This window comes from Motacilla alba, chromosome 3 (genome assembly GCF_015832195.1).
Source record: "Motacilla alba alba isolate MOTALB_02 chromosome 3, Motacilla_alba_V1.0_pri, whole genome shotgun sequence".
Taxonomy (NCBI): domain Eukaryota; kingdom Metazoa; phylum Chordata; class Aves; order Passeriformes; family Motacillidae; genus Motacilla; species Motacilla alba.
Window position 1 is genome coordinate 99,434,620 of NC_052018.1, and position 22,942 is coordinate 99,457,561.

Here is a 22,942-nt window from a genome sequence, read left to right on the forward strand (position 1 = left end):
CTGCTTGCTGTAGGAAAGAAAACCCAACTCGTGTCCAGCATCTCCCTTCACAGTGATTCTCCCCACAGGTTAGTTGTTGCTTTCACTACTCAGGTTAAGGTACCAGTCACAGCCACCACAGGTTGAATGAGAGGTCTCCCATTTTTCTTGGCTTTTCTAATGAAGTAGGTGCAAATAGAATGAGGGGTCTCCCACGAGGAACCGCCTCCATATCTTCTGCCCTAGCTTGATGGCTCATGTCCAAGTGCTCTGTGGCCAGTGCCCTGCCTGCTTCAAATCCAGGAAAAAACCAGTCAAATGAACTTGAAGGATTTGGGGGGAATGTGTTCAACCAGGCTTAGTAAATGTCTTCTCAAAAAAAAAAAAAAAAAATCACCTGATGTACCAATACTGTTCTTCACCTGCAGTTCTTAGGGCATGTACCAATCTCCAAGTAAATCCTGGACCCTCTGAAACCTCTGCACACACCTCAGCCAGAGAGCAATAATGCATGAGAGAACAGTTCCTACTGAAAAGAAGAAAATTATTTGTGGTGACCCATAAATCACCAGTGTGTCATTTCATACGGGCAAGGGCTGTGAGCAAGCAGAGCGCTGCACAGCGAGGTGACAAATTCATTTTGCATGTCAGAAGCAGCAGAGCTTCCAGACAATCTCTAAGCAAATTCAGATTTACAGATCCAGCAGATTTGTCTTGTTTTATTGTCTATTAATTCAATCCACAGCAGATGTGAGAGAAGAGCAGATGCCAGTACCCTGACCTGCAGCAGAGGGAAGGAAGTTTGGGACAGAGTGCCTGATCAGCAAGTTCACTGGTGCCAGGAAGCTCGGAGCAGTGGCTGATACCCCAGAGGGCTCTGAGCCCTTCAGAGGGACCTCGACAGCCTGGAGAGATGGGCAGGGAAGAACCTCCTGGAATTCAACAGGGGCAAGTGCAGGGTCCTGCACCCGGGGAGGAACAACCCCAGGCACCAGCACAGGCTGGGGTGGCCTGCTGGGCAGCAGCTCTGCACAGAAGGACCTGGGGCTGCTGCTGGACAATGAGCTGTCCATGGGCCAGCTGTGCCCTGGGGGACAAGAAGGCCAAGGGGACCCTGGGCTGCATTAGGAACTGCACTGCCAGCGGGTCAGGGAGCTGATCCTGCCCCTCTGCTCAGCCTGGGGAGGCCAGTCTGGAGTGCTGTGTCCAGTTCTGGGATCCTCAGGACAAGAGAGACGTGGAGCTCCTGGAGAGGGTCCAGCAGAGGGGGACAAAGATGATGAAGGGACTGGAGCACCTCAGTTCTGAGGAGAGGCTGGGGGAGCTGGGCCTGCTCAGCCTGGAGAAGAGACACTGAGAGGAACCTCATCCATGTCTGTCAGTGCCTGCAGGGAGGGGCCAGAGCATGGACCAGGCTCTGTCCAGAGGCAATGGGACAAGAGGCAATGGGACAATGGGGCAGGAACTGAGGCTCAGGAAGTTCCACCTGAACATGAGGAGGAACTTCCCTGTGCAGTGCCCAAGCACTCAGACAGATTGCCCAGAGAGGCTGTGGAGTCTCCCTCCCTGGGGATAGGCAAGAGCCATCTGGAGGCCCTCCTGTGCCGTGTGCTCTGGGATGGCCCTGCTTGAGCAGGGAGGTTGGAGCAGATGACCCACGGTGGTCCCTTCCAGCCTGACCCATCCTGGGATTCTGGGATGTCAGCCCCTCTCAATTCAACTGGGAGAGCAGGAAAGGAGAGATGGGCTGTTCTTAAAGCCAGCCTAGAGTTCATGAGGCAAAACAGTTTCTTTGGACATACTGGAAAATAAAAAGCAACAACACTATTTGGTACTGAAAGGGTGGATTTTTATAACAGGGAAAACCCATGCTAGCTACTGCTCACAGTGGGCTTGGTCCCTGGCTCTGCCCTGCTCTTTCACACACAGATCACACACATACCTTAGGTGCTCCCAGTAAAAGCCTGACATTTCTCCCAGGCACAGCCATGAGGGGCAGGTGCTGTCACTTCACACCAGATAAGAGGGGTGCAGCATGCCATCTCCACCTCCTGCATGCACCCAGAGCCCAGATGGACCTGCTGCTGCCATGGGTTTGGCTGCAGAAAGCCCTGCCCAGGCACATCCCTCCAGGCTTTCCTCTGTGCCCTGTGCATGAGCATCAGCAGGACATTCCGGGAAAGGTGATCCAATGGGAGGATCATCCATGGGTGATCCTCATGCTTGGGTTACAGAGCAGACTACAGCTGTGTTAAAGGAGCTGGCGTCCAACAGGGGAGCACAGGGTGAGGCTCACCTTGGTCCTGGAAAAGCTGGAAAGAAAGCAGAAGCATCCATTTGCTTATCAGTCGCTTGGCTTTGGGATCCAAACCTTACCTGACTGGAGAGAGAAGAGTTAGCAACCTGAAGAGCCCCCCAAGCCCCCTTTGTGGATCCAAGAAGGGAAAAAGAGAGATAGTGACTGACCAAATCCAAGGCCAAGGTAAAAACAGTATTATTTTAGCCCCTGCTGCTTTTCTTTGATCTTTGAGGAAATAAGCACACTCTGTGCAAACACATTAATGGTTTCCTTCTCTTAACAATGGAAAATTACATCCACTTACCTGCCTCCTAAGGAGAGGTTTGCATTTAATTCTCTGCTATTTACTAAATACTTTGAAAACCATGCATAGAAAATGGTTGGTAAGAGGTGATTGCGCCACGTATGTCAAAGGAAGCAATGATCAGGGTGCCTTCAGGAGACCAATTTTTCTGTTTCACTACCCAAAACTGGATGGCACCAGTGCTGAAGTGAGCTGCTGTTGGGGGAGTGTGTGCAGGGAGGCACCAGCTCTGCCTCACCTGGCTGCAGGCAGGAGAGCCCCATCAGCGGCAGCTAATTCAGATGAGCCTGCCATGGGAGAGCAGCACAGCCACGCCTTGCCAGAGGGGCACAGAGGATGTTTGTTCCTTTATCACCTCAGTACAAACAAGGTGCTCTCAACCTGATTCTGACAACACTGGCATTTGCAGTGCCCCAGTCTGTGTTGAATCAATCCATTGGAAAATCCCCCTCCACACTGCAAATGCTCCTTCTCCAGCAATTCAACAGCTGAGCTAAAGGAACCACCCCTTTCTTTTTTTCTTTGGTGGTTTGTTTTTGGTTGTTTTTTTGTTTTGGTTGTTTGTTTGTTTTTTTTTTTTGTCTGATTGGTTTTGTTGTTTTGTTTTGTTTTTTTTTTTTTTTGGGGGGGTGGGGGAGGAGTATGGAAGCAAATTATCCTAGGGAAACACCCCAGGAGCCCTTTTGACTCCTTCGCCAGTATCCTCACCTGCAGAGAAACACAGCAGGGCCATTCCCAGCCCCCTCTCTGGTGACCGCGCGGAGCAGACCCTGAGCTGGGCGCATCCCTGTGCAATCCCGCTCCCTTCAGCGCACACCTCCAGGGCACATCCTGCCCAAAGCTGCCCGACAGGCGCCGGGACACCACCCCCGAGCGGCCCTGACGGAGCTGTTTGAGGCAGGGAGCCGCAGCCCCGGCCGTGCCCAGCCCCGGGAGCAGCTCCCGGGCAGCTGCAGGCAGCGCCTTCCAGGGCTTTCGGAGGCAGAGAGCTCCCTCCAGCGGGGCTCCTGCCACCGCTCCCTGCACGCTTCTTCCCGGGGAAAGGGGCAATGCCGCTTGAAACCCCCTTAAAAAAGGCAAAGAGAGAAGTTAAAGTTACCAGGCTCCAGCTGCAGGACAAGCTGGGAAGGCAGCTGCGCTTTGCATCCGGCCAGGACGAGGTGGTGGTGGGGCTTCTGCAGCCAGCATCCAAAAATGCTGCAAGCACCAAAAAGGCTGTCCCCGTCACTCAGTGAGTGGGGACACACCTGCCATAACCTGACCAAGTTTCTCACCAAAATTTTAAGTCAAGTTCTGCAGATGTTTCTCAGCCAGGCTGGAAGAAATATCCCACAGATCCTCAGGTCATGCCAAGAGCTCTGCCTTGGGGGCAGGAGAAAGCAGGCAGCACTGAGCAGGATGCAGAATAATTTTTAATTACATATTAAGCACCAAAACATCTTATTTCTCTTTTTCTTTAAAAGAAAAATGAAGTTTTTAATTTTCCTGTGCAGATCTCGAGCAGGGTAAATCAGCAGGCATACAGCAGGGTGGAGCAAACATTTTGTTCCCCAAGCTGAGCAAGCATTAAAAAAATTAAGTTACAACATGAGGAACACTATTGTGGGATATTCATGGCCCACAAAACACAGCAGAAGGGTTGGCACCAGGGCTTGTGGCAGAAATCTGGGGAAATGCAGGAGTGAGTGCACAGGTCTCCGAGGCCTGGGCCCCCCTCAGAGTGGGGGAGGCTGCTCTGGGAAGAGCTGTCCTGCCTGGCCAGGGTGGACACGAACACTCCAGAGCCACTCGGGGGTCCTGGCCCGCAGCTTCAGCTGGAAGGGGTCCAGCTGCAGGCACTCCCCCAGGTTGTGCAGCTCCATGGCTGGCTCCTCCACGGCTCTCACCGGCGGCTCCTCAGGCCTTGGGCTCCTCCTGGGGGTCTGTCCCCACAGGGCTGTGACGCAGAGGACACCAAAGGCCACCAGCAGCACCAGGCCGGCCACGAGGGCTGCCCCCACCAGCATGTCAGCATGGCGGAGGAAGGTGCTGATCCCTGCCAAAGAAAAGCCACGGGCTCATCCCAGTGCCTGCTGCCCCAGGGACACCACTGTGCTCACAGAGTCCTCTGGGAAGTTCAGCATGGCCCCTGCCACCCTCCAGGAACCCTCACGCCTGCCTCCAGGCCAGAGCACATCTTCCAAACCTCCATCCCAGGGAAATACTTAGACCAAAAGCCCAGAGCAGCACAAGGATGGTGCTACCCAAGAAGAACCCTGACAGAGCAAAGCCACTGCCAAAGCCACGTGCAGCTACACAGAGACTAAAAGGTCTGCTGCTGTTCCCATCCAGGCCTGGAGGGACCCTCCCCATGGCCCAACAGATAAAGATGGATTCATAAAATTACCTGTGTCAGAATATAACAATAACCAGCTGATCTGTACGGGCTTAGACTGCTCAAGTAGTTCATTAACTTGGAGTTGGTAGGATGAGTGAGAAATTATATTTGGCTATGAGCTCACGTTAAGGTTTAAACCACTGCAGTGATGTTGAAGTAGTTTTGGTAAAGCAGCTGCAGTGTTTGGAGCACATATTAGAGAATTTTGCTGTTTTCCAGCCTGTGAGGCTCCATTACTCTGCAATTGGATTGGATTAGCCACCACTGATTATAGTCAAGCATCACATGCCATCTTCTCAGCCTTGTGTCGAAGCTGGGATAAACACCAGGAACATCACTGTCCTTCTTACCAAGATCTCCACAGGGTGCCAGGAGATCAAAGGGCATCCCCAGGAGCCACAGGGTTTGCTGATCACATCAGTTACAGCAGAGGTAGCTTATAAATTACCCCTGACCACACTTTGCTTATAACTTAAGGGCTCACATGTGCCAGGTTGCAGCCCCGATGCAGAGAAAGCAGCAGACTGGGGGAAGGGAGCCTAAAGCTCATGGAGAGGTTCTATTCCCAGCTGGGAACTGCCTTGCAAAGGCATTCCACATCCTCACCACACCTGGTAGGGAGACCTAAAGCCACCACTCACAGCACACATCAGCAGAGGTGCAGGACCCCCGGCGTGCTCACTCACTCCAGTGACTCTCCCCCACTCAGGCCAGGAAAGCACCAGCCCACGAGAGGGAGCAGAGCCGCAGTTCCATCCTTTACCTGCTCGGGGGGTGCGGATGCAGAGCGTGCCTGACTTGGTGGGAGAATGGTCCTCGTAGCCCTTCTTGCAGCGGCACAGGTAAGTGCCCACGCCATTGAAGCACTCTGCCTCCTCCCCACAGAGGCCAAGCCCAGCCTGGCACTCGTTCACATCTATAATGGGGAATAGATGCCCTAAGTCAAGTTCAGGCTGGGCATTAAAGGGTTTATCCCAGAAAAAAAAAAATAAAGTGAAGCACCCACCTTCAACAAAGAGTGAAACAAGCTGCAGCTCCTCCACACCCACCAAGGTGCCAAGCAGCTCCTCCAGGTGGGAGTGCAGGAGCAGAGACACGTTCCTCTCCTCTGGCTCCAGGTGCAGCCAGAAGGTGAGCAGCAGGTTGGCATCCCTTGTCCTGTGGGCAAGGGAGAGCCCAGGGTGAGGCAGGAGGAAAAAAAAAATCACTGCAGGCCCAGCTCTGACAGCCCATTTAGACCTTCTACCCTTGGCATAGGATAGTGGTGCTGCAGGCTCTCGCAAAGATGATCTGTGCCAAGAGGCTGCTTTGCACTTGGACCGTGGGAAAAAGGAAAGCCCAGGAATGACTCCTCATCTGAAGCTAGGCTGAAATGATCAGATATTTGTGTAAAGTGAATTGTAGTAGCAATCTGCAGTCCCAGATCAGCCTCTGCTGACAGCTCCCAGCTTTCTCCAGCAGGCACTGTGGCAGGTGAGATTATTCCCTGTTTCCTCCAAAGTTTAAATCCATTTTCTACCTATATAGGCCCCTGATAATACTAAACATCAATTTTCACCATCTCTCCTCCAGAAAACAATTTTTTTTTCTACTTTCAGGACAAGTTACAGATCAAGGAAGAAGAACAAACATGTCTCTTCCTGGGGAAGAAGAGTGAGAAGCTAAGACACTGCTAATCCAAGAAATATTACAGGTTTTAGCAGTCACCTGCCAAGCCAGCGGCACAGCATTAACCCTACCTTTTGACATCCTTTAACTTTATTTCACTGACTCTATTGGCAGAAAGCTTCAGGTTCTTCTGGATCTGCAAAGGAACAGAGTGACCAGTGCTGATTTGATGTTCAAACAGCAGGAGTATGACAGCAAACAGCTTCTTTTCTCACTGTAGCACCCCATCTTGCTCTCCCCTTTCACAAACCCCCTGGGATGCAGAGGATGTCCCACAGCCCGCTGCTCTGAGCCCTTTCTTTAGAAGAATACCAGTTCCCATTTGCTTAGCTCCAGGTGGTCTTCCCCAAACACAAAAGCACAAAATGGTCTCTTCTACATGAAGACTTGGGACATCCCATCTGTTCTTCTCCACCTCCTCATGCCCACACTTACGTGATTCTTCAGAGATTCAAGGAGACCCTTTTGGAACTCACTTCCACCGTGAGGAATCCAGTCCTTGGGTTTGATTTCAACAGTGACTTCAAACAGCACATCTACCAGAAGACACAAGGGTCCTGGCATGTTCAAATGCACGTAATACAAACAGGTTCCCTAAATGAGTTAGTCCTTAAACATCAACACCAGAACAGCACCATGCTTGTGCAGGTCAGTGCCACAGGGGTATTTCCAGGGGCTCTGCATCAGGTAGGACAAGTTGTTGAGTAACAGGTGGACACAAACCTTAGTTAATGCTTGTTGATGAATACTAGAATTGATCTTTCAGAGAAGAACTGACACAAAGCAACATATCCAATACATATCCAATCACATTCACATGCCTTTAGCCCTTCTGTTTCCCAAAGGAATTGATAATTATTGATGGAGTCTAAAAGCCAGTTTCTCTTGGAATCCAGACTGGCACAGATTTGCCAGTTGGCTGTTTAAAACCTATTTGTTCATCAATATTTCCCCCTGTTCAGAGCTCAGGCTCCTTCTGTACTGATTCCTTTGTGCAAGCTGTTTCTGTGGCTTGCTGGGCCATACACACCCTGCATTTATATTGTTTAGTTGCTCTCCCATAAGAGGGTTTTCCTTCTCTCCCTGGTCTCAGGGGCAGGATTTTTGCACATTTCTGATCTTGGTAGTCATGGGACATCCACTGGAATACACTGGAGGAATTGAGGTTCATTGACCTTCATTCATCTTAGAAAAACCTTATTTAAATAGCCAGGAAGTAATGCTTGGACTTTAACAAGCCAGCGTATATGTCAGGGTTGGCACCTGAACTTGGGTTTCTCCAGAGGAGACACACAAAGTGGCCAAAGCACAACTGTGGGATTGCAGTGACATCTTAAAAAATAATATATTCAGAGTGGTTACTACTCAGAAACAACTCCCACTGCTTTCTAAATGTAATGAGCAGGTGATGTCCAGCAAGCCTCAAGCAGCTCCCTGGGCTTGGGGTAGTGTTTTAAGGCACACTTAACTCTGCATGGCTCACCTCCAGGATGGTGCTGGGATTGCAGTCCTGTGTCATTCCCCACCGATGACATCAGATCTGCCAAAGCAAGGGAAAGCATCAGGGTGCTGTCACTGATGTACCAGTAACAGGGAGGGAAAGTAAGTTAGGTCTGTGTCACTTTGCAAAAAGAGTGCCATGTGCCAGCTCCTTCCTCTCTGTTCTTCATACTGAAATTGAATGTCAGGCTCTGAAGACAATCTCTTCTCCTCTACAGTGGAAAGTGTTCTTTAGAAATCACCCAAATAAATCTCATTTCCATTTCTGGAAGCAGACAAACTCTTATCCCTGTAAAACCATCAGAGCTGCCTTGGATCCTAGTGGAGCAAAATATCTTGGGCATTAACATGCCAGCAAATGCAAAAAATCTGCACAAAATCTACAACAGAGGGGCAAGAACAGTTTGGAGGTGAGGAAATACCAATTGAACACATCTTCTGCTTTCAGCAGAAATTAAAACATATCAGTAGCAAAATATTGCCTGTGTAAGTGATCTACCATCAACTCCTAAACTTTCTTAAGAGAAAAGGATTTTTCTAACCTTTCTCCAGCTCCCGGAGCTCAAACTCAATGATCATGCCTGGGAGCACTGTGATAGGCTACAGAGGAATCAGTGCAAGACAGGGCTGTTTAAATCCAAGATGAGCACTCCCAGTCTGCTTTGGGGGTGAAGTCACAGCTGAGAGGCCAGCTCCTCCATGGATAACTCAAAACACTTGGATTAGAAACCAGCCTGTCCCTATGATGAGCAGCATAATCCCATAGATGCCTACATTAGAACTGATGATCCTATGCCTTCTCAAGCCCCTCCCTCCTTGGATACAGGAGTCAAGAGTGGTACCACGTGGCCCAGCTGAAGGTAACAGCCATGTCTACAAATAAAACCTCTTAAGAGAGTGCTGCACCACTGGAGGTGGACATTGCACATTGTCAGGCATCAGTTCAGCCAGTAATAACCAAAAAATCACCTTACCAAAGAGCTCTTCAGTCCTTCCTCCCAGAGACACCCCATCAGCAGCAGTCACACCAGGAGAGGGGTAGAGAGGTGGTTTTGTGCTGGTGTTCAATGGTGGCTCTGCCAGCTCTGGTGTCTGTGTGTGATGTGCAACAGCTAGCACTTCTGAGGGGCTGCCACTGGCCTGACCCAGGGTAGGTGATGTGTCAGAGACACCTACACTGCTGTTTGGCATCTCTGAGCAAGGGGAACCAACTGGGTGACATGGGACCATGGTGACCAGAGCTGTCCCAGGAGACAGCTCCAAGGCAGGTGGCTCAGCTTTGCCCCCATTATGTTGCCCAGCTGAAGCTGGCTCCACCAATGTGTCATCTTCAGTTTCCCTGCCCTTGCTGCCTCTGTCCTCAAGGTTCCTTTCCAGCCTGGTTTCATCCTGACCGTGCTCGCTCCGGTTAGCACCAGACTGATCATCTTCCATGAGATCAGGAGAATGTTGGCCCACTTCTTCTGGGCTCACAAAGTCAGGCTGGATCCCACCACCAGCAGGTGCTGCTGGTGAGCCTGGAGGAGCTGTCAGCATGGACAATAAACCTTTGGTCACCACTGTCCTCCAGCTCTCTTTTTTAGAGGTCTCCTGGACAGGCTCCTGGGGAGCTGCCATGGTATCACTTGAAAAGCCCACAGTTTCAGAGTCTCTGAATACGTAATACTGTCCTCTAAAATACCTGTATTCATGGCTTCTGGAACCACTCCCTGATAGAAACAACACCTGGACCTCAGTGGCTTGTGCAGCAAAGACCAGAGTGCCTCGGTTGTGGCAGGCAAATACCACTTTGGTTTCCACACTTGATGAGACCCCCTGGAAGATGATCTTGTCCTGGTTGTTGCCACAGCCATCACTCCCCTGGAACCCTTGGACATAGATGACAATGTGCTTCTGGGGGCCTGCCCAGATGGTCCAGTTGCACCAGATGTTTGGTTTACCATCCGTGTGCAGCGGGAGGTAAAACAGGCCAGACCCATCCCGGAAGACGAGGTGGCAGCTCCTGATGGGAAAGTACTCAGTTACCCAGGGAGGGCCCAGCTCTGACATATCTGGAACACAGAAAAGAAACATGCTATCAGAGGTTATTATATTCACAAATTATACCACATATTACATTTTATATTATATATCAGACTTTTAGGAGCCCTGCAAACTTCCACACGAGAAGCAGCATTTCAGACCCTCTCCTGCTACAAGATTTCTGTAGTTGCAGCCCCTGGAGCCACAAACCCACACTTCAGCTGGAGCTAAGCTTCTGTGAGAGGCTGCATGAAGCAGAGCCAGTGCCTGCCAGCTCCAAGATGAACCCAGCACTGGGCAGGCCAGTGAGGAGTCCACCCCTGAGAAGGAAGGAGTGGCTGAGGCAAGGTGTGGTGAACTGACTGCAGGTCCCATTCCCTTGCCCTTCCAGAGGTAGGGGAGGAGGTAGAGAAACCAGGAGTGAAGTCAAGCCTGGGAAAAAGGGAGGGGTGGGGGGGAAAGCTGATTTTAAGATTTAGGTTGATTTCTCATTATCCTACCCTAATTTGATTGGTAAGAAACTAAACCAATTTCCCCAAGTCTGTTTTGCCCATGATGGTAGATGGTCAGTGATCTCTCCCTGCCCTTATCTCATCACCTCACAAGCCTTTACTCACATTTTCTCTCCCCTGTCCTGCTGAGGAGCAGCTTTGGAGGGCACCTGGTGTCCAGCCAGGGTCATCCCAGCCCAGTTCTCCCCAGCCAGCAGGTTAGGATTGCCAGGTGGAGACTGCAGGTGAAAGGCACAGCCTTGTCCTTGCCCCTACCAAATACTTTTGACTTCTAAAGATGACTTGTGCCAAGACACAAAGTGCTGGACACCTACCAGCGTGTTTCCCTTGCTGTCCTTCTGGCATCTGGGTGTTCCTGGGTGCACCAGAGGGCTCCCAAGGCTTTTGGTCTCTTGGCAGTGTTTCTCCCCATGGAGCTGCAGGCAGATCTGAGTGTGCAGGAGTGGTGCTGAAGGAGGCAGCTGTTCTCTGTCCTGTACCCACTTGCACAGCCTCTGTGGTTCCCTGCATTTTAAACCCCCTGAATCTGGAGACAGAAGCTGGTTTGTCACTAGCAGCACTGTCCTGATGCTGCACAGGCACCTTGTGCACCTCTCTGGTGTCAGACAGGGAAGCTGGTGTCACCCCAGAGCCTCTGCTGACATGGCCCTCAGACTGAGCAAGCCTCACACCAGGCCCTGGGACAGTGACAAAGACCGGGGAGGGACTCCTGGCCATCAAGCCCTCAGAGACTGTGGTTTCACCCCCCTGCCCCAGCACTAACTTTTGCTTCCCAGGGCCAAGGCATCTGGAGGACCCATCCGTGCCCAGTTCAGAGGCTACTGATGGATGGCAAGGTGGTGAAGGGGAGACCATCTCCTGTCCTCCTGGTCTAGCTGGGGAGATGTCCCTTTGCCTGAGACTGACAGGGTCCCAATCCAGAGCAGGTGGTGGAGAGGCCACCATGGACAGAGACTCCACTTGTGGAGGAAGAGGTGCTTCAGGGACTAAATCCAGAGAGCCAAAGCCTTCAGGGACAGGCACTGTGGAGGAGGTCACCAGGACAGGGATGGTTTCTGTCCCCAGGGCAGGCACAGGTGTGAGAGGATGCTCCAGCCCTGGTGCTGTGGGATGCAGCACTGTTCTCCTCCTGACAGCTCCCCCAAAACTTCCCGGTGAGAAAATATCCATGAGCTTGGTCTGATGGGGGCCAGTTGTGCCTAGCTCAGGTTTAGGCATGGACAAATGCCCCAAACTGCTTTGGCTTCTCTCCGAAAGTAGCTGCAAATTGTCCCTGGTGACCACACCAGAGGGGATCCTGAGGCTGGGCATCAGGCCCTTGGTGAGGCCATCAGCTGGGACACTCAACAGGGCACAGCTTCCATCCTTCTCCAGGCTGGCCATGCTGAGCTGGCTGTCCCTGGTGGGACCTGTGCCCTCCTGGCTTTGTCCTGTGCCAGGGGACAGAGGCTCAGAGCGTGCAGCCAAGGCCAGGTGACCCGTGCCTGTTGGTTTAATGGCAGTCTGCAGGTGGCCCAGATCTTTTGGCCTCAGGGTAGGGCTCAGGACAGGCTGGCTGCTCTCCAGACTCACCCCTGCTGGCTGCCAAAAAGGTTCTGCTCCCTGGAAGGCACCAAGCAAAGGAGTTTCCAAAAGCACACTGTGCACAGGAGCAGAACTCTCAGCACTGTCCTCACTCACAGAGGGATTCTGCTCCCAGATGTCCTGAGCTGCAGTGGGGATTATTCCCTGAGGTGCTCCTATGGCTTGAGCTTCCTGAGGCTCCAGCAGGTCAGACCCCAACCCACAAGGAGCTTTTGTTTCCAGGGCCTGTGTCCTTGCACGTTCACATGGGATAAGCTCTGTAGGACTTCCCACAGCCGTGGTGTCCAGAGTGATCCCTCTTTCCTGCATCAGGTCGCTGCTTAGCACAGTGGTGCTGTCGTGTGTGGTTGCAAAGCCCAGTGCACCTCTAAGGTTTTCAACCCTGCCAGACTGAAAACCACCACCTTTCTTTGGCAGTTTTGAAGCAGAAGTTCCAGAAATTGCATCATCTTTGAAGGAAGTGGCACCTTGCTGGTCTTGGAAGATGTAGTACTTCCCTTGAAATTGTGCATCTCTCTGGTTTGGCAAGTACCTCTTCAGCAGCACAACGTGGACAGCCTGAGCAAAGGTGGCAAAAACATGCATCTCCTTTTTCCAGCAGGCATAAACAACACTGTTTTCCACCAGGGAGGAGACTCCTTCAAACAGAATTTTGTCCTCATTTTTGTTGCAAGCATCCTTAGTGATAAATCCCCGGATATAAATTATGATGTGCTTCCTGGAGCCTGCCCAGATTGTCCAGTTGCACCAAAAGCTTACAGGGAAATCAGCATGGAATGCTGGAGGAGAAAACTCCCCATATTTGTCCTTCAGCACTTTGTGGCAGCTTCTTATAGGCGCATAGGCCAATAACCAAGGAGATGCCAGCTCTGGAAGACAAGAAGCAACAACCAATTTTTTCCCCCATTTCCACCTCCAAAAAGCTAATTACCATCTTTATTTCAAGAAATCATCTTCAGGATCCCTCTCCTCCCCATTTTGGTACCTCCTGCTCCCATTTGCCAACCAACATGGAAACCCATCAGTGGGAAAACATGGGAGTAAACCCTCGGAGAGCCAGAGAAGCCCTGGCCACCACCACCTCCTGCTCCGTGGAGAGCCAGGCTGTGCCCCCACTGCTACAGCCACAGAGCAGGGCACACTCATGCTTTAAGCCCCCCCATGGCCATGCAGGAGCACAGAGGTCCCAGGACAGCCGCACAGCGGGTGCCACTTGTCCCAGGGAGGCAGTTTCTCCTCTGCAGGGTCAGGCTGTTTAGGGACCAGGGCTAAAGGCTCAGGGAGTTGCCCCAGCTGGGTGAGTTAAGGAAGCCAAGAGAGCACTGCTACGTTTTGTTTCGGCCTGTGGGCTGGGTTTGTTGTTGGTACACATGCAGAGCTGGGAGACAAAGCTCTCCTGAAGGCATGTTCAATCACTTTGGTTTAAAGGGCTCAGCCAAGCCAGAAGTTATTAGAGCCCAAACATTAGTATCTCCCCACAGCACTCCAAGTGGAAAGCAGCTTTCCTTAGGCAGGGAAGAGCAGTGTTTTCCAAAACCACTTTCTCAAAGCCAGAAGAGTGGCAAGTTCAGGACAGATACACCCTACAGGAGCACACTTAAAGTTTGGGTTGAACTTTTGCCACTTGTTTGAATTGCTGCAGTGCTTTGCTCCTGCCTGCAGGACCTGCTCTGTGGCAGGGACTTGGCAGCCACAGGACAGTGGCACAGGTTATCTCCCACACCAACACTGGTTTTTCCCTACCCCAGCACTGAGCACTGATCAACCACATCCCACTCCCTCTCCACACCACCCCACAGCCAGATTGTTGCTCCTGATTTTCCACACTATTATTGGTGGCTTAAAGTACCCAACAAGTTCTGGTGGAACAAAAAAAATAAGAACAAAACAGCAACAACAACAACAAAAAATCAAAACCAAAACAAAACCAAAGACCCAAACAAACAAAAAAAAAGGAGGCTAATCTGAGAACTAATTCTTACCTGATCTAATCTTCCAATGTTCCTGAGAGGATCCCCTTGCCTACAAGGAAAGAAAATAGTCCAATTGCAGGCCTAAATACCAATTCCCAGTGTTTATAACACTGCTCGGAGAAATGCCAACACCAGCCCAGTGGGAAGGGAGAACCAAACCCAGCCTGGTGGGTGGGGGTTTTGCCTGCACCTGGACCAAGTCCCAAGGTCACATCATTTATTCCATGTGATTATAAACCTTCTCCCCTGTCTACATCCAGAAGCACTGCCTGATTTGTGCTGTTGGACCACAACCAATACAAAAACCAGCCCCAAAACACAGCAAGCAAAGCTAGTCAGGCTTTAATCACTCAGGGCCAAGCAGAAGAAAGAAGAATTTGCAAGCAGGCAGGACAGCACACCCAAGAGGGGAGTTTCCCACAGGGAGCCAAGTACCCAGCACCCCTCACTCACCCCTGGAGCAGCAGCAGCAGCATCACAGCAGCGCCCCAGCATCACCCCAGGACCCTGCCCAGCAGGAGCTGGCCCCAGCACCCAAGGCATCAAAAGCAGGGCCAGAATAAATGGGGAGGGCAAAGGCCTCATGGCAAAGCTTTACCAGAGGCACAACATTAAATGAGACAAAAAAAAATCCCAAACAAACAAAAAACCAACAAAACATACAAAAACCTCCCTGTGTCTCCCCAGAATAATCCAGCAGGCAGAGCAAATGTGGAGTCACCACCTCTCCCAGACCCTCTCCAAAACACATCCCCACAGCAAAGGGGCTAGCCTGGCAGCCCACTCACTCATATAGGGCTCTGCTTCACCAGTGCCAGCAATTAACTAATAGCAATTAGCTAATCAATGAACTGAGGCCAGCTATAGCTTGTTAGGGACAGACTCGCCCTTTCAGTTTGCTGCCCGCGTGTTGTTTCTGTGCTGGGTATTTGGGTAAAAAACATTTTTCTGTTTATAACACATAAAATTCTAAACTGAAATTAAAGTGGTGCTGATACCCCAATGTGAAACAGAAGCAGAGCCCAAGTTGCTTGTCTTATACAAAAAAAAAAAAAAAAAAAATTAAAATACTAGAGTGGGGAAAAAAAGAGTCCTAATGTAAAAGTGAGTGTTTTCATCACAACATTTTAACCAGCTTCTGCTGAAGGCTGTGATTTCCCCCAGGGCTGCCCCATCCTGAGACAGGACTGAGTGAAACAGGTGAAATTGCCTCGAAACACAAGCATTTACTGAAGTGTGGAGAGCAAATAGCCCAGGTGATGATGTATAAATTATTAGATGCTTAAAATTCTTTCAGCTGTAAGAGTCTAACTTGTCATTAGGAGCCACACAGGCAATTAAGCTGTTTGACATGCAGCTTTGACAATGTTGCTTTTAAAATGTCAATCATCATTTAGCAAAATAATTTTTTTTTTCCTTCCAGCTCATCACAGCCTGAGAAGATGATGGATGTTCAGGGACGAACACCCCCACGGGTTTTTTTGGGCTCAAATCAAGCAGTTCATCAGACTGTCCTAGCTGCCTGGGTTTTCAGTTGCATTGGAGGAAGCAACTGCATCCCAGCTCACAATTTTTAAGCTTTTCCATCCACCCCATTGCAGTCCCAATGACCAAAAGGCCAGAGAGAGCCTGTAACTCTTGCAGCAGGACAAACCTTTCCCTCCACAGCCACCTGCCCATAACTACACAGGCTCACAGTGGCCCCAAGCCCCCTCTTGTTGTCCAGGTGTGGACAGACCTGCAAAACCCCTTTCCCACTTACCACAGAAAGAGACAATCTTGGAAAATCACTCTGAGAGGATGGAGTCCAACCACTAGCCAAACACTGCCTGGCCCAACATGGAGCCACATCTATGGGACTGAAACCCTCCTATGGAGCCTTTGTCCTTATCGGGGACTACAGCTTGCCAGATGTTGACTGGGAACACCGCACAGCTGGCACAAACAGGTTCAGAATGTTCCTACAATGCCTGGATGATGATTTCGTGGTACTAAGAGAGCGACTGAGATGCCCTCCTTGATTTGCTGCTTGCTCACAGAGAGTCTCATGAGTGAAAGAGGCGTTGGTGGCTGTCTTGGCCACAGTGATCACAAAACTATCGAGTTTAAAAATCTCTGTTGACAGGGAGGAAAAAATGCCACCAAAACTTCAACCCTGGATCTGACTTCAGGCTGCTCAGGGAAGTAGAGGATAAGGTTCCCTGGGAAAATGTTTTTACAGGTGCTGGTGTCCATCAGTGCTGGTCACTTTTTAAGCATCACCTTCTAAGGGCACAGGAACAGGCAATTCCCCAAAAGTCAGAAGTCAAGCAGACAAGATAAAAAGCTGGCTTGGCTGAACAGGGATCTTCTGGAAGTATGGAAAAAAGGAAGCAAGGTCAGGTGACATGGAAGGAATACAGAGGTGCTGTTCACCACTGCAGGGAGAAAATTTGTGTGGCCAAAGCTCAGCTGGAGCTGAAGCTGCCCAGCGCTGTGAGAGACCATAAAAACAGGGTTTTTAAATACATCAATATAAAAAAAACAGTGCAGAAGTAATATCAGCCTGTTACAGGATGAGGATGGTCACCTCACAAACAGGGCCATAAAGCAAAGATGTTTAGTGCTTTCTTTGTCTCTGTCTTCAACACCAGTGATGGGGTAAGGGGCTCCCAGCTCCTGAACTGAGCCCTGAGGACCATTCCAGTGCTCCAGCTGGACCCCCATGAGTCTGTGGGGCCTGCTGGGATTCATCTGAGAACACTCCAAGAGCTGGCTGATGTCATTGTGAGGCCTGTCTCCATGATTTTTGAATTGTCTTGGGAATCTGGAGAGGCCACAGAAGCTGGCAGACATTGTCCCAGTTTTCAAGAAGGACAAGAAGGATGACCGTAGAAACTTCAGTCCTGTCACATTCACTTCAGTGACTGGTAAATTATGGGGAGGATTATTCTGGGATGTATTGAAAAGCACCTGAAGGTCAAAGCACTCCTCGGTCACAGCCTGCACAGCTTCATGACAGCAAAGTGCTGCTTTTATCACACCTGATTTCCTTTTATGGCAGGGTAACCCAGCCAGCTGATCCAGGGAAGCCAGGTGATGTTATGCTTTTGGATTTCAGTAAAGCTTTTGATGCTGTCTCTCCTGGGATCCTTCTGGACAAATGTTCATCCCCCAGCTGGATAAACATATCCTGGGATGGGTGAGCTCGCGGCTGGGGCACAAAGGGTTACACTGAATGGGGTGACATCAGACTGGGGGTCTGTCACTACTGGGGTTCTGCAGGGCTCCATCCTTGGCCCTGTGCTCTTCAACATCTCCATAAATGACCTGGACACAGGACTGGGAGGGACACTGAGCCGGTCCACAGACAATACAGAAGGGCAAGGAGCTGTTGACTCCCTCCAAGTCAGGGAAATGCTGCAGAGAGACCTCAACAAATGAGAGGACTGGGCAGTCACCAACCATATGAAGTTTAACAAGGGCAAATGCCAGATTCTGCACCTGGGATGGTGCAGCCCTGGATGCACAGACTGGGGAATGACAGGCTGGAGAGCAGTGCCATGGAAAGGGACCTGGGGATCCTGGTCCATGGCAAGTTGAACATGGGCCAGCAGTGCCCTGCCAGCCAGGAGGGCCACCCGTGTCCTGGGGGGTATCAGGCACAGCATCCCCAGCCGGGCAAGGGAGGGGATTGTCCTGTTCTGCTCTGCACTGGAGCAGCCTCATCTCGAGTGCTGGGGGCAGTTTTGGACACTGTAATATAAAAAAGACATTAAGGTATTAGAGAGTGCCCAAGGGAGGCCACAAGGATGGTGAAAGGTCTGGAAAGGAAGCTGTGAGGAGTGGCTGAGATCACTTGGTCTGTTCTGCCTGGAAGAGACCGAGGGGGACCCTTGCTGCAGTTACAGCTTCCTTGGGAGGGGCAGAGGAGGGGCAGGCACTGATCTCTTCTCACTGGTGACCAGTGACAGGGTTAGGGTTAGGGAATGGCTCTGAAGCTGTGTCAGGGGAGGTTTGGGTTGGATATCAGGAAAAGGTTCTTCACCCGGGGGGGTTGGGTGCTGGAACAGGCTCTCCAGGGTTGTGGTCACAGCACTGAACTGATGGAGTTCAAGTGTTTGGACAACACTCACAGGCACTTGGTGGAATTCTTGGGGCTGTTCTGTGCAGGGCCAGGAGATGGACTTTGATGATCCTTGTAGGTCCCTTCCAACTCAGGATATTCCATGATGACTCCACCCCTCTTTTGGGCCTGGCCATGCAGTTTTTTACCCAGCAAAGAGTACACCTGTCCATACCAGGAGCAGCCAGTTTCTTCAAGGGAATGCTCTGGGAAATGGTATCAAAGGCTTTAATAAAGTTTAGGTAGACAACATCCATGGGCCCATAGACTCCTGTGTGTCCAAGTGGTGTAAACTCCATGTAGATGAGGTTTGCCCTCCTGAACACTGAACAGTGTTGTGCTACCAGGATGTAAACCCTGGAAGGGAGCCCTGCTGCAAAGCAGGGAGGTCCCTAAGGCATCTTCTGGTTCATGAAGAGAAGAGGAGCATTTGCTTAATTTAAGCTTAACAGGTGGTAGAGATGGTGAAATAAATTGTAAGGCCAAGTTTATTTTTTATGTGCTGATATGTAAGGATTTGAGTGAGGAATCTTAATGTGCTTGGTTTGTTTGTTTGGTAGCAAGTCTTGATTTTCAGCCAATCGCCATAAAAACATAAACTACTCATTAGGATGTTTGGCCCTTTTGACTAAATCTTCATGTTCAGCAGTTGCTGATTCTTACTTATTTTGGGTCACCTGGCCTGAGAGCATCTCTTGGAGATCTCGTGGGCACATCCACACTGGCCTGGGCCAAGTTGCATAAATTCTGCATCATGGGGCCAAAATCCCCAAATGAAATGCCGTAGCCTTTCTACCAGCTCCTGCACCCCTGATTTCTCAGGAGGAGATTGAATCACCCCAGGATGAGCTGAGGGACCCAGCATGACCTTCAGAAGCCAAGCAGCTCCACAGCTGCGGAGGAGGGCACAGCTGCCTTGGGGGCTGCCAGTGTGGACAGTCAAAAAAATTAAGCTGATTTCAACAAGTGTTCAAATCTCCCCACAGGCAGCATTATTTACCAGGAGCTGCTACTTACAACTGTTCTGCTGTCATTTATAAGGCACCACAGAGTGTCTGAGAGCTTAGGATAGATAAATTTACCATCTGCCTCCCTCTAGTGATTGCATTGCTGAATAAAGAGAAAGTGAAAATCACACTGGGCTAACATTCATAATTCTCTCATGCACCAAAAGGAAGTGGGAAGAGCTAAAGTAGGATGAGAAATTAGGATTTTGCTCATCACCTCACTAAATAGAAATAACTAGGGTCCAAAACAAAGGGTGACAACTAAAAGCTGTTTGCAAAACAAACATTTTTTTTCTCAAAGACAAGACTATTTTTTAGGAAAAATGGTACCATCAGTGGTAGATTTTTGTTAATAGGTTTCAAAAGCTCTGTTATTCTTTAGAGCTTAGCAATGTGCCCAGTGAAATTCCAGGGACAGATGCAGAGTGCTCATCTCAACAGCTCCATCCCTCTGAGTGAGCTGGGAGGGCTCTGCTTGCAGGGGCTGCTCTATTATTTATATGTACATTATGTAGAACGAGCTCCCTGTATTCAGTGACCAGAGATAAGCATCAGTTTAAGTCCCATTTCTTTGTGTCACTCATTAAAGTCCCGTTTCTTTGTGTCACTCTTTAGCCAGATTGATTTTAGCTCTGTTGGGGCCGAAGGTGCAATTACACTCTCAGATACAATTAAAGGTAAGGGATTTCTCAGGAGCCGATGTTTTCCTTAAATAGGGAGCTGGCTTTCCTTGATCACCAGTTTCTCTTCCTTGATTCAGCTGCTAATCCTCTGGTCTGTGCTCAGGGATGTTTTACATGAGTGATGCCATCATGCTCCGCTTTATCATGGTGAGTGTTTTACCTGTGTTGCTGGTGGACTGTAGTACTGTTAATATAACCAATATATAGCTTAAACTCTGCATTTTGTGGGATTTTTATACACTAATAGCACAGATTGTACACCTGCAAGATTTGTAAAAATATTAGTAGTGATTTTTTCCCTAGGCTTTCAAGGCACCTATTTCTTCTTTATCCCATCCCAGGCATCCTCAGGCACTATTACTTAACCTCAGTGAGAGAAGTTAGACCCGCTGGTACATCCACAAACAAGAGCTGCTGCTCCTGACCTCCCACCTCACCTTGAAGGATGCTCCTGCTCCTCAGAGAAGCAAAACTGATTGCAGCAACACCCAGAGTCAGCTACTACTGCAGCTAGGAGAAATCTAGCTGAAAGCGAGTATTGCTCAAAAGAAACCCCAAAAAACCCCAAAAAACCAAACAAATAAACAAAAACATCAAAACCCAAAACAAACAAACAAAAACAAAAAAAACCCCTAAACTAAAAACCCACCAAGAAGTGCAAGTTCAACACCCAAGCTGTAATATCTTGTTTAGCCCACAAGGGCATCCTCAGATGTTGACAGGAATTCTTTTCCCAATGGGATTATCCCACAGAGCAGAGGGCAGTTCATCAGGGGCATCCTGCTGCCAGAGAGAGCATCTCCCTGGCAACTTTCTATGCCACTTTGGCTCAATAGCAAGCAGGAAAGACATCCCCTTCTTTTCCTTTTTTTCCTTGCAAGGGTGACTTTTATTGGTCCTTCCAAATAAGGACTCAGAGCAGCCACTTCTGCCACCAAGAAAAGCTGCTTGCACCCAAAAAAAAAAAAAAAAAAAAAAAAAAAAAAAAAAAACCTCATTGAGATGGGCTTGGTGAAGTGGCTCATGATGAGAGGGACAGAGCAGCCATCACCCCAGCCAGGGATTTAGGCCCTCTGCTGTCCTGGCAGGGGTAGACATGGCCCTTCTGCCCCAGACCAGAGGGACAGTGGCAGGCAAGAGGGCTGACGGCCATCTCTTCAGCACCAGGAGATTCCAAAGGCAGGGTTGGCTTGAGAGGACCCACTCCAGAGGATATGGGAGGACTGGCATTCAGTCGGGCACGGGCAGGCTCATCCCATTCCTGGATCAGCTGCCACCTTCTGCAGCAGGAGGAAAATTCAGAACACAAACCCTGCAGCAGGGATGCCCCAGCCACTCGCCCTCACACCCAGACGGGCCGTTGCTGCTGCTGGGAGGAAAGCCAGGCTACAGGCAGCTTTGCGTCCTGCAAAGCACTGCAAAACTGATTTATATTAAAAATAAAGAGCGCACAATACCGAAGTGCTTGGGGTTTGTCTATTAATCTCTCAACAGTCAGCTGCAAAACTAACAAATCCTCTGAAATAGCAGTGGGGAGCCGTGTCCCAGCTCTTTCCTCCCTGCCCCCTATAATAGCCAAAAATAATCAATAATGGCTGTCCGAAACAGGGAGACCAAACCAATCCCACAGGCTGCGAGATCATGACTCGCATCTTCGCTCACACGGTGGCTGGGCACAAGAACCCCACGGGGGCTGTGTTTCCCAGCAGCCGCGGTGCAAAATCCCCTCTGGACCAGCGGGCACCCGGCCGGAGCTCCGACATCCCCTCCTTTTGCCGTGACCCTGCAGCGTTGCTCTGCTGGTAAGGACTGAAAATGAGAGCGATGCGGCCAGGGTGAGAGTGGCATCATCCTCCCTGCTTTAAGCGAGCGAGGGCATAATTGAACCTCTCGGGAGCAGCGAGCCCCCGGGGAGGCAGCAGGGTTGTTATTCGGCTGCTAATTGCTGTTTTCGGCTGCCATCGGCAGCGCCAGGGACTTGCTCAGGGTGGCCCGGGGTGGTGACGATGGTGCCGGAGTTTTCCATCCCAATCCCCATCCGAAGGAGCCACCCTCCTGCCCAGGCAGCTCACCCTGCTGGGGTGGATCCGTCCTCTCTCGTGCACATCTGCACGCAGCTGTTTCCCCCCGAAAGGCAGCGGCACCGAGGGAGAACGAAAACCAAAACAAAATTAAAAAGTCTAACCCATTCTAACAGTCCATTCCCTCTGTGGCGACCACATTTCTGGAACTGGCAACAAAACCCAGCATTTCCCACCTGGCTCGCTGCTATCCTGGCTCCCACCGCCCCGGGGGCGGGAGAGACGCAGCCTCGTGTCTGTGTGCTGGCACCGCCTGGGAAAAGCCCCGGAGCGCCTTAGGGACTTTCCCAGCCAGGCAAAAAAAAAAAAAAAAAATCGTTCTGTTGCGCCCTGCTGCCCCAAAGCAGCCTGTCCTGCGATGCACAGGAAAGGGACGCGCCAGCACCGCCCCTCACTTTCAGGATGGCTGCGAGACGCGGCGCGGAGGAACGCGGTTTGTCACCGGGGCCATCCCCGCCTCGCCACCGCCGCTCTCCTGCGGCAGCGCCCGTGCGTGGGAGGCGGCCACGACGCTTTGCTGCTCCTCTCCGTGCTGGTTCATTATTGCACAGCTGGGGGAGAGGGATCCTATTTAAAAATAAATAAAATTTTAAAAGACCTTGGAAAAAAAGGGGAAAAAAAAATAGACACAATGGATGCCACAAAGGCTGTGGCGAGATTGATGGGATTTACTCCCTGCCTGCTCAGGAATGGGGTGCCGAGGGCTGCCATGGATCCTGTTCTGATGCTGTCACAGGTCCAGTGCAAGCTGCTCTTTGACTCGGGTTGTCCCTGTTCCAGGCCAGCATGGCTGGCTCTGCAAAGGGGCTGAGCCAGCACAGCTCTAGTGGGGCCGGGAGCTTGCCTGG

The 22,942-nt window shown here is 50.6% G+C and overlaps 1 protein-coding gene across 6 annotated transcripts in view; it reads right to left on the minus strand.

Moving 5' to 3' along the window:
• Nucleotides 1-22,644, minus strand: part of LOC119699655 — an 82,681-nt gene extending 60,037 nt beyond the window's left edge. The window contains exons 1-10 of one of the 6 annotated variants that reach the window (XM_038133468.1): nucleotides 22,271-22,644; nucleotides 14,228-14,267; nucleotides 10,976-13,114; nucleotides 9,102-10,178; nucleotides 8,111-8,167; nucleotides 7,063-7,163; nucleotides 6,699-6,763; nucleotides 5,966-6,117; nucleotides 5,723-5,875; nucleotides 3,985-4,617 (exon numbers count right to left, since the gene is read on the minus strand). In XM_038133468.1, the coding sequence (XP_037989396.1) occupies nucleotides 4,298-4,617; nucleotides 5,723-5,875; nucleotides 5,966-6,117; nucleotides 6,699-6,763; nucleotides 7,063-7,163; nucleotides 8,111-8,167; nucleotides 9,102-10,178; nucleotides 10,976-12,830 (3,780 nt within the window). In that variant the 5' untranslated portion in view covers nucleotides 12,831-13,114; nucleotides 14,228-14,267; nucleotides 22,271-22,644 and the 3' untranslated portion in view covers nucleotides 3,985-4,297. Of the gene's footprint in view, nucleotides 1-3,984; nucleotides 4,618-5,600; nucleotides 5,876-5,965; nucleotides 6,118-6,698; nucleotides 6,764-7,062; nucleotides 7,164-8,110; nucleotides 8,168-9,101; nucleotides 10,179-10,975; nucleotides 13,115-14,227; nucleotides 14,268-22,270 lie in introns of those variants that run through there. The other 5 variants (XM_038133471.1, XR_005256493.1, XM_038133469.1 and 2 more) reach the window with 5 other exon arrangements.
• Nucleotides 22,645-22,942: the final 298 nt, after the last annotated feature.